Genomic DNA, 10,415 nt, shown 5'->3' with positions numbered 1-10,415 from the left:
TATATGCTGATAAGGTCTCTGTGTTGTTGCCAGGTTTCCTCCTCTTCTTTCCGGTTTCTTTGGGCTTCTGTTTTATGTTTGGATTTGTCCATGTAGAACTTTTCCCATTCATGCAGGACTTGTGGCATTTTTGCCTGATTTCCTCCTCTTTGGGGTGAATCTCTTTTGCTTGCACAAGGTGACCCATGGATATTAAACAACTTCTTGAATCCCTATTGTCCCCAGAGCCTTACAATGTGGGACCATACCCCACAGACTCTTGAAGAAGCCATGTTCTGCTCTCTTGAAGCCCAGGGCTGTGAGCTTGTCTTCTGCCCTCCCTTTAGAAGCCTCAGCTCCACCACCTCGCAGTCTCTACAGCCCATGGTCCTTTTATGTTCACATCCCCAACAAGTCCCTCCTTGCTGATGTGTATGAGATCCAGCAGGTCACGTCTCCTCTCTTACCTTACTGAGTCCACCCTTACTGAGGGTGCACTCAATACCCTCATCCCGGTCATCAATAAAGATATTAAAGAGGACAGGCCCCAGCACCAACCCCTGGGAACACCACTCGTGACCGGTTGCCAGCTGGATTTAACTCCGTTCACTACCACTCTCTGGGCTCGGAGATGTATATCTCCATGTATATCATGAAGGCAGGGTTAATCTTTAAGGTAAGAACTTTGTGGTGTCTGTGCCTTAATTTTATCCTAATGGAAATGGACAGTGATTTTGAGTACGTCATTGACACTCTTAATTATTATACTGGGCCAAAATCAGAGCTTCCAGACACATCATAAACTCCCCGCACCCACTCCTCTGACTACAGACAGCACCAGAATCCCTCTGCTGACCGCATCAGGGTTTGTCTGATGTGCTATTTGGTACCTGCAAACAGGGAGATGCTCCTGAACACTGTCCTGCTACCAGGAGGGGTCTGCAGGGCACAGCTGTGTGCAGGGGCTGGGCTGGGTTCTGTGAGTGATCATAAGAAGGAGATGTGAGCAGCAGGTGCTGCAAGGGACAGATCCAGGTTGCAGATCCAGGTTCAGAGGCAGAGGGAACTTGGGAGAGAAAGGCTCTGCAGGGTGGGTTTGGGATGCTATCTGTCCCTGCACTGCAGATGCCTTCCTGTGAGCAAGCCCCTTGTTCTGGCCTCCCACTCAGCACTGCCTCTGCCTCCAAGGCCATGGCTCCAGGCCGTGAGCTGCTCCTCTGCAACCACAGCTCCGCACAGCAAAGGTGCATCTCTCCTGACGTGGGCCCCTTTTGCTCTGCAGGTAAAAGAGGCTGAGGGTCAGTCTGTGACTGTCTGGAAGGTGTGTGAGCTGTTGGGTGAGGACAAGGCTTTCTGGAGCGCACAGCTGTCTCTTGCTTCTTTGCTTTCCTCAGGAATCGCTCCATCTTTAGTTCTTCCCTATTTTTGTGCACTGCTCCTGTTCTCTCTCCAGCAGTCTCTGGCAACAGCAGTGCTAATGGGAGATGTTAACCTCCTCAACTCCCACCATGTCGTTCAGAAGCCTCACCATGTTCCTTTCCTCATTCTCCCCGGAACTGGGCTGAGACTGAGGGAGAGAGGAGTTGGACAGTCTGGGCTCTTTGCCAGAGCAACCTGTGTGTGCAGCCATACTCCAACTGAGCGAGGGGCAGGCACTGAGCAGTTAGTAACAAGCCTGGTGGACAGCCTGTTTCCTAAATGACAGTGAGGAAAATTTTCTCTCTCATTACTGGATTGTATTGATTGTATTTCAAGGGAAGAAAAAGGGAAATCTTTTTATCTCTTCATCAATTCCCAAAATACTGGAGGCAATCTAAATTTGGGGAAGGCACTTAAGTAGACACTGAGATGGCTTCTTGTGTCCTGGAGCGCAAGGTGAGAAGCTTACTTTCATCAGAGGAAGCATGCATACTAAGGCTGTAGATTCCTTTTCTCATAGATAGAATCATAGGATCACAGAATCCTTAGAATTGGAAGGGACTCCCAAAGGTCGTCTAGTCCAACTCATGGAGGGACTGGAAAAAATCGTGAGTATTTCACAGTCATTTGAAGACAGGGTCTATTCTATCAAAATTAAGGGACACAACCTCAGAAATCATTCCCTTTCAGATACAGAAGAGACTGGTGGAAACTTCCGTGTGCCCAAAGGTATAGAGCGGAACTGACTCCTCTGCAGGCTTTCCTAACATATCTTCTTGTCATCCTCCTTGGACAGGTCCCTGTGTCAAGAGCAGCCGATGTCAAACAGCAGCTCCATCAGTGAGTGCCACCTCCTGGCATTTGCAGACACACGGCAGCTGCGGCTCCTGCACTTCTGGCTCTTCCTGGGCATCTACCTGGCTGCTGTGCACTGCTGTGCCACAGCTGGCCTCCCTGATGGCATCGTTGTAATGAAAGGGGCAATGGCCTCCAACTAAAAGAGGGGAGATTTAGATTGCATTAAAGGAAAATTTGTCTTTCATGACAACAGTGGTGAGGCACAGGCACATGTTGCCCAGAGTGATGGTGGAAGCCCCATCCTTGGAGGCATTCAGGGTGAGGCTGGAGCAGGCTCTGAGCACCGGATTGAGCTGTGGGGGTCCCAGTTCACTGCAGGGAAGTTGGACTAGATGACTTCTAAGGGTCTCTTCCAAACCAAATGATTCCAACATTTCTGTGATCCAGTGCAGAACTCAGTTGCCTATCGAGCCCTTAGAGGCAGGCTTAAGGCTCAGGGATGGTGGTCGTTTCCTTGGGCTATGTCTCCTTTTTGTTCCCAGCTCTGCTGTACAAGCTGTTCCCGTATGAGCTACTTGTATGAGCTCCCTGTGTCCCGGGAGCCCGGCCCAGCTCAGCAGCAGAGGCACAGCCCAAGGGCTCCCTTACTCTTTCCCCCAGCAGCTCCTGCACATGTCCCTGGGGCTCCAGGGCTCACAGCTCCTGCACGGCAGCAGGGTCAGCCCTGGGAAAGGTGTTCTGAACGAGACTGAAGTAAGCAGCAGTTGCTCATCTCTAAAGCGTGGACAGACACTGATTCCAGCAGCATGGTTTGTCCCAGCAAAGCGTGCCTGTCCGTGTGAGGTGTAGATGTTTCCCTCTGCACATCCAGATTGAAAGGACAGGTAGAAGTAAAGAGGGGTCTGTGCGTTTCTCCCGCTCAGGGCAGCGATTCAGGAGACGTGATGCAGCCATCTCACCCCCAGCTGGAAGCCCTCCGCTGAAGCAGAATTCAGCTCCCCCCACGCAACCCACACCCACAGGAGCTGAGATTCCCCCTGGTTCATCTCAGGCGTGCACAGAGGAGTTCCCTGCATGGCAGCCCCCGCCCTGAGCCCCTGGTCTGCATTCAGGGGGGTCAGCTGCTCCCACACAGACACCTGGCGATGAGTGAGGTGCCAGCGCTGCTCCCAGAGGTGTGCGAGTGCTTGCAGGCTGTGATGGAAAATCTCAGAGAACAGTCACATCCCTCCTGAGTCTGAGGTGGGACGGAAGTCTCAGCTGATACGGGAGAACCAGCGTGGCTTCACTAAGGGCAAATCCTGCTTGACCAACCTGGTGGCCTCCTGCCATGGTGTCACTGCGTCAGTGCACAAGGGAAGAGCCACTGATGACATCTGTCTACACGTAGCTAAATCATGATGCCTCAGGCTCCTTCTGAGCACGTGCGCGGATGTTACTCATCTAGGTGGGAAACAAGCTGACTTCCTATCTGCTCTGCAGTTCTGACCTTAAATTACTCCAGTTCAGGAAAGCATGGCAATGGCCGGTGATTCACATTGCCCAGACTACAAACACAGAAGTGATGCTGCTCTGTAAGACCATACCCATGTAAAATGGCAGGCAGCTGGTGTCAGTTCTATTCAGCCAAGCTGATTGTTGATCCTTCGCTGAAAGATGAAATGAGGTTTTCCCTGGATGAGATACACCCTCCCAGGGCAGGTACCCGAGAACTGTTGTCTTCTGGGGGTTCGGTCTGTGTGTAGGAGTGATGGTCTCAATTTATTTTCAGGTGTCACAGGAAATACCACTGCAACGCACTGTTCACATTAAAGAGAAAGATAAATGGGTACATTTTGGAATCTGTGTGCCTCTGCTGGGATTGTTGAAGGCAGAGACGTACAGAGGGATATATTATTTACTTCCTGCATCCTACAAACCAACTATGGTATTTCTGACTCTTCATGACTACTCCTAGTGGTTTAACGTGACCGGCCTCATCTAGAAAAGAAAACTCAAGGCACGGACAGTTTTTAGCAGGTGGCAGAGAACAACTTTTTCTCGGCCATTTAATGATGTAACAACCAGGCTGACAGATGCTGCCTGGAGAGTTTCACTTCAGTGAGCAGGACAGGAATGGAAGCGCGAGCAGTTCCAAGCTGAACTTCACAACTCAGTTTGTTTAATGCTGATAATGAATGGCTTGGTTGCAATAGTCCCCTTCCTCCAGTGAAGAACTGTGACAGCTCGCAGCACTTCTCAAGAGTACTGCAGGTTATTTCTCTTCTGCACTGTGCGGGTGTCAGGGCTGGGAGCCCATAGTTTTCTCTTGTAAACCTATTATGAGTGCAAACGAGTCCCATGTCAAAGAAAGCAAAACCTGCCCCTTGATCCCCACTGAGCTCCGAGGCCAGCCTGCCCTTGGTGCCCAAAGAGCACAAGTGAGGGCCACAGCCATTGAGATGCACAGCAACCAAACTAGAGGTGGCAAAGGTCGAGAAGTTCAGGCCAGTGCGGGAAGAGCCTGAGAAGGTGGCGGGCTCAGCATCTCATTCTGAGGCCAGCCTGCCTGAGGAGGCCGCCTACAGCACCTCTGGTGGGGTGCCACTGGCACACAAGGGGTGCAGCTGTAGAGAGTGGTGGCCTCCAAAGAGCAGAGCTGGGCTCCTGCAGTGCTAGGGCAGGCAGCAGGTTGCCGGTGCCAGCGTCATAATGGGCAACAGCCAGCACTGGCCACGTTGCCACGGTGTCACAGTGGGTGCTCTGTGACACGGCACCCAGGAGCAGTATCAAAGCGGCTGCACGGTGGTGGGTGCTGCATCCTGAAGGAGCTTCTGGCAGACGACTGGAAGCATCTGGAAGGGATTAGCTCCCACATGGCTGGTGCCAACAAGGAGCGATCTGCACGTGTGATGCGGACCAAGATAAACTTCTGGGAGGATGGCCCCGCAATGGAGCGTGCCTCCAGAAGTCCAGATGTCACCGCCAAAGGTACAGGGATCCACAGCCACCACAGGGCGCTGATGCGACCGGGTCCTGGCAGTGAGTGGGCCAGAGCCAGCACTCGGACTGCCTCGGGGCTGTCTCTGTTTGGGGCCAGGGACAGCGGTGACCCTTTTCATCTGCCACCTCACTCCTGCTCTGAGGCAGTAGGAGTGCCAAGAAGTGGCAGATGCAGTGACCTGCGTTTCCTTTGCCCCGCAGAGCGAGTAGCCATCTGGGAGGCGGTGGCTGTCTGTGTGCAACAACACCTCCTGCTGCACAAGGTGGGTCAGCACCCGCTTCCCGCTGGTCTGCTTGGAGGGCTGGGGAGTCCCCTTGGCCCTGGGCCACGCAATGCAGTGCCTCTTCTCCTCCCCGGAAAGCAGGAAACTGCCCCCCAAAGTCCCTGTGAAGTACCAGTGGGCCTCCCACAGGTGCAGTATGGCTCGTGGCAGGTGGTGGTGTATCTCAGGGCTGATCCCAGTTGCTGGAAGCCTCTGGATTCCATGAGGCTTCTTCTGCCAGGACTGCAGTGCTGCGGTTTGGAAGGCAGTGGGAGGGAGAGGGTTGGGCAGCTCCTTCCCAATTCTCTCCCACTTGCCCAGGCCTGCACCTCTGAACAGCGGCAGCGGACACGGCAGGACCTGAAGCACAGTCCCTGCACAAGGCAACCCCCAGTCCCTCCTTCAGCCTTAACCCTTCGGCCCTTCCGTTCTCTTCCACTTGCAGGGAATCCGAATTCCCACCTTCGGTTCCTTCCACATCGTCTCCAAACAGATCAAGGCTAAGGACGGGACCCTGGTTGTGCAGTGGCCTGCGTTTTGCCTGGCCAGGAACCTTCTGGGTGTCCACAATCTGACGGGTGATGAGGAATTCCTGCCAGGTAGGAGGAGAATTAAACTCTTGCTGGCTGCAGGGACAGGGCAAACAGGACGACTGCCTCCACTGTCAAAAGCAAACCGGCCCCTCCGTGGAGCCAGTCCAAACACAGGGCCATCCTGGGGGGCGAATACAATGAGTAGCACTCAGAAGCACGGGCACAAGGGCTGCTAAATGACCAACTCCAAGTCTCTTGTGTGATCTTCCAGGCCATAAGGAGGCGGAGTCCCTCAAGTACACCGAGGTGGCCGCAGCTGCATCTGTGTCCCGGCAGAGAGGGGAAGCCTGCATATGCAGCACCACATCTCTCATCTCCCGCTGCCTGAGGAACGGGGAGAACATTGCCTTTGTCCTGAAGGACATAGGAGTCCTCCTCATAGAAGGGGCACAAGTTCAAATGAAATTCTACTACGACTTCCTGGAGAAGGTCTGTGGGAAAGTGAACCTAGAAACAGCCGTTTTCAAGGTGAGGTGTTGGGGCAGTCCCACAGCCCTTACCCTGCCCGCGTGAGGCCCGCCAGGACCTGGCCAGCTGCTCAGGCAGGCAAGAGCTACAGTGCTGTCAGCTCTCCTTGCCTCGGGCCCTCCACTCCCGAGTGCCTCAGCCTTCACAAGGATGTTCCACAACCTCCCTGTTCCTCCCCTGCAGGTCCCCTGGCTGCTGGACATGGTGGTGTCCCGGGTGGCAGCAGTGGCCTCCCTGTCGCGCTCTGGCCGGGTCGCCGTCTTTCCTGAGTGAGTGTGCTTGTGGCTGGAGCCTCTGCTCGACGCACTGCTCTGCTCTCGTTCGGTATCGTTTACTCCTCGTGGCCACGGGTGTCTTGCCACGAGGACTCAGGGCAGCCATGGTTGTTTCCATCCTGTCACGTGGGATGGGCAGACAAGTCTGGCGGGAAATAAAGCCTCCTGTGTTCCAGCTTGTCCTCAGACGTCAGAGGGGCTGGCGGAGGCTAAGCTTAGGTTAAGTGACTCTAGTCACACACACCTTTGTCTTTTGGGGATAATGGACCTTGATGCAATGTGAAAATCTGCCTGTGAGCAGGCAATCCCAGTGAGCAGCAAGGGCTGCTGGAGCCCTGGGTCACACCCATGTCTTCTTTTGAACAGGTTTCAGTTGGAGTTTGTCCCCAAACCACCTCCCAGGAAAGCACCCAAGGCCTCAGGAGAAGTCCCTGGTGAGGGCAAGCAAGAGAAAGCAGAGGGCTTGCCACCTCTTGGCCAGGGCAAGAAAGGTAAAGCAGCAGCCAGCTCCTTTCCGTGCCGCACACAACCAAGCTGCGATGGGAAAATCCCCACTCGGAGATCATCCAAAGGCTCTGACTCGTGACAAGACTCACGCCAGCTCGCCACAGCCTCTCCTAACCACATGTTAGCCTCATGACATCTAAGATGCAGGGCGCGATGTTCCCATGTGCCCCCATCCCTGGGTATGGCATGAGGATGGGGGATCCTCGGCCGCCCTCCCCTCAGGAAATGAGCCCCTAAAAGAGACTCTGTCACCTCACAGGCACCACCCAGTTCCTCTTTCCCAAAGCAAATGCCAGGAAGGCAGGCCCAAATCAGAGCTGTACCCCTGGGAGTTGGAGCTGGGCAAGAGGGACACAGGTCTCTGGAGAGAGCATCTGCGAGGGAAGCGGAGCGGCCCTCTCAGATGCTTTGGACAGGCCTGAGCACCCCTGCGTGTCACAGAGATGGCACTTTCACAGTGAATGTCCTCTGACACGATCTCTCCTTCCCAGTTCCAGGGAAAATTCCTGAGTTGCCACCTTTACCTGGGCGCTCAAGCATTACCAGTAGAGAAGGTACATGCTTCGAGAAGAGAACGAGGGTCGAGCAGAAGAAGAGCTCTGTGTCCAGGTGAGACTGGGTGCTGGGGGTTGGGATCCTCATGGGGTGTTTCACTGACCCAGCAGAAGCCCATTCTCCAGCCTCCGACAGTCACTGTCTGGGGCTGCCCAGCAGCACGGAATGCAGCACATGGAGGGGTGGGATGTGGCAGCTGGGAGCCCCCCATTTCATAGGGCTGACTCCTCTTTGGCCCTCAGGAGAGCCCCAGTGCAGCCTGTGTGTGCTGTGCAGGGAAGGCTGCGTTGCAGCCAGGGCTGCAGGATGTGGCCCCAAAGCTGTCACCCACTGAGATGGACTCCCTCTGCTCTGTGCTTTCAGTCAAGTTCCAGTGGTCCCGGCGGTGTCCTCTGCCAAAAAGATGGCTGTGCCTGGCAAAACCCACAGCGAAGGCACTACCAAAAGCACAGCACCACCGGTGGGTCCAGCACAGGCAATCAAAGCCCACAGGTGCAAAGAAGAACAAGGTGCGGTGAAGCTGGCGCTGAGCAGCCAAGGTCAGCACAAAGTCACAGCCAAAGGAGAAGCACCAGAGCCAGGTCGCACTCATGGCGTGGAAGCTCAGAGGTGCAAAGAAGAAAGAGGAGCGGTGAAGCCGGCGCTGATCAGCCAGTTTCAGGGGAAACACACAGCCAAAGCTCCAGCACAAGGCTCAGGTCGAGCTCAGGCAGTGGAACCTCAGTGGGTCAGAAAACAAGGAGCAGTGAAGCCGGCGCTGACCAGCCAGTTTCAGGGCAAACTCACTGCCAAAGGAAAAGCATCAGAAATGCGTCCAGCACAGCCAATAAAAGCTCAGAGAGGGAAAGAAGAAGAAAGAGGAGTGGTGAAGCCGGCACTGGCAAGCCAGTTCCTGGGCAAATACACAGCCAAAGCTTCAGCACCTGAGGCGGGTCGAGCCCAGGCAGTGGAATCTGAGAGCCTCAGAGGAGGAGGACGAGCAGGAGAGAAAATCTTCTGTGATGGCAGAGTGCTGGAGGCAAACAAAGAGCTGAGTGGCCCTCATGGAGCGCAGCCTCCAATGATAATACCTACAATAGTGATTGAATCACCATCAAGCTCTGAGCACAGTCTGCCCGAGGAGCCCATCTATGACACCTCCCTTTTGATGCCACCACCACGCATCCACAAGCGCCGACGATCCCGAGAGAGGGCACAAAAGAGGTGCGTGATTCCTATCCATAGCATTCCGGGATGCCGTCTCCCTGTAGAAAAGCAGAGGTGGAGGAACAGTGGGGACTCTCCCAAGACCCCTTGGCTCTGAGGGACGGGGCGGCTACATTCCCCGGAGCCTTGGGCTGGTACATTATTCCTTCTTCTCCAATATCATGCTCTCTTCTGTTGACACACCCGACACACCAAGGCCCACGATTTGGCAGCATTTGAAGGCCCAGCTAAGCGTGAGGCCGCTCTGGGCCAGAGAGGAGACTTTCTTTCCAGCTCGTTGGCTCCTCTAGGTCCCTGGTGGGAAGAGAAGGGCTTTGGGGGTGGGGGTGGCGTAGCTCAGGAGCAAAACACTGCAGCTGGACACCTTCAAGGGGAGAGGAAGAGAGACGGAGTGAAATGGCTGCCCTGCCCTCCGTGTCCTGACCTGAAGCCTCCGACGGGGCCTGCGTGTGGGCAAACTGCTCCCCAAACCTGCGCTATTGTTTGAGAAGAGTTCCTCTTCTTTTACAGAAAACTGCTGGACTCTGGGAATACAAGGAAGACTATCAGAGCAGACGCTGTGGAGCACGAGAAACAGCATGTGAAAGCAAGGCTGAGAACCAAGGATGTCTCTAGAAGAAGAGAAAAGCAAAAGGAACAGCTCACGGCTCTGACTGGATAAGCGCCTGCATGCATGCTTAGGGAGTGCTTGTGGAATACTTGGTTGATGTGTAAAGGCGGGTGGGAAAGCTGTAAAGGTGGATGGAAAGCTAAAAAAAGGAAACTGGTGAACGTGTATAAGTGATGTGAGAACCTGTAATAAATGATTTTATTATCATTCACATCTGAGTCCGTGCCTGGTGTTGCATTTGACCACCTGGAAAGAGGTGGAGAAAAAAGCAAACAAACAACAAAAAAGAACAGAGGTCTTGCAAAAGATGGTGGAGTTTTCATTTCTTCCCCATGCTCTGTCATGGGAATGAGGAGGAAGGAGTAATTGTCCCCCTGTACTCAGCCCTGGTGAGGCCGCACCTCGAGTACTGTGTCCAGTTGTGGGCCCCTCATTGTAAGAAAGACATGGAGGCCCTGGAGCGTGTCCAGAGGAGGGCAACAGAGCTGCTGAGGGGTCTGGAGCACAGGCCTTACGAGCAGCGGCCGAAGGAGCTGGGATTGTTCAGTATGGAGAAGAGGAGGCTCAGGGGAGACCTTATTGCTCTCTCTAACTAACAAGGTCCGAAGGGGGAAGGGAGGGCAGTTTAGATGTGACAGAGAAGGGCCGAGGGAAGTTGTCACTGTTGGAGACTGCAGGGACAAACCTCAGAGTTGCCCCATAGGATCGTGCAAAGAGAAGGCCACGTTGCAGATACCCCGTCCAAAACCTTCTCGTGTCC

At 54.3% G+C, this 10,415-nt stretch overlaps 1 protein-coding gene across 1 annotated transcript; it reads left to right on the top strand.

Moving 5' to 3' along the window:
- The first annotated feature begins 5,520 nt into the window (after positions 1-5,520).
- On the top strand, positions 5,521-9,784 carry LOC121106900. Its single transcript, XM_040648642.2, has 6 exons — positions 5,521-6,502; positions 6,686-6,771; positions 7,144-7,268; positions 7,776-7,893; positions 8,203-9,042; positions 9,556-9,784. Exons 1-6 carry the CDS (start codon positions 6,434-6,436, stop codon positions 9,704-9,706), a joined length of 1,389 nt encoding a protein of 462 aa, XP_040504576.1. The 5' UTR covers positions 5,521-6,433; the 3' UTR covers positions 9,707-9,784.
- The last annotated feature ends 631 nt before the right edge of the window (positions 9,785-10,415 follow it).

This window comes from Gallus gallus, chromosome 16, assembly GCF_016699485.2.
Source record: "Gallus gallus isolate bGalGal1 chromosome 16, bGalGal1.mat.broiler.GRCg7b, whole genome shotgun sequence".
Lineage (NCBI taxonomy): Eukaryota > Metazoa > Chordata > Aves > Galliformes > Phasianidae > Gallus > Gallus gallus.
This window is presented reverse-complemented; position numbering and strand designations above follow the sequence as displayed.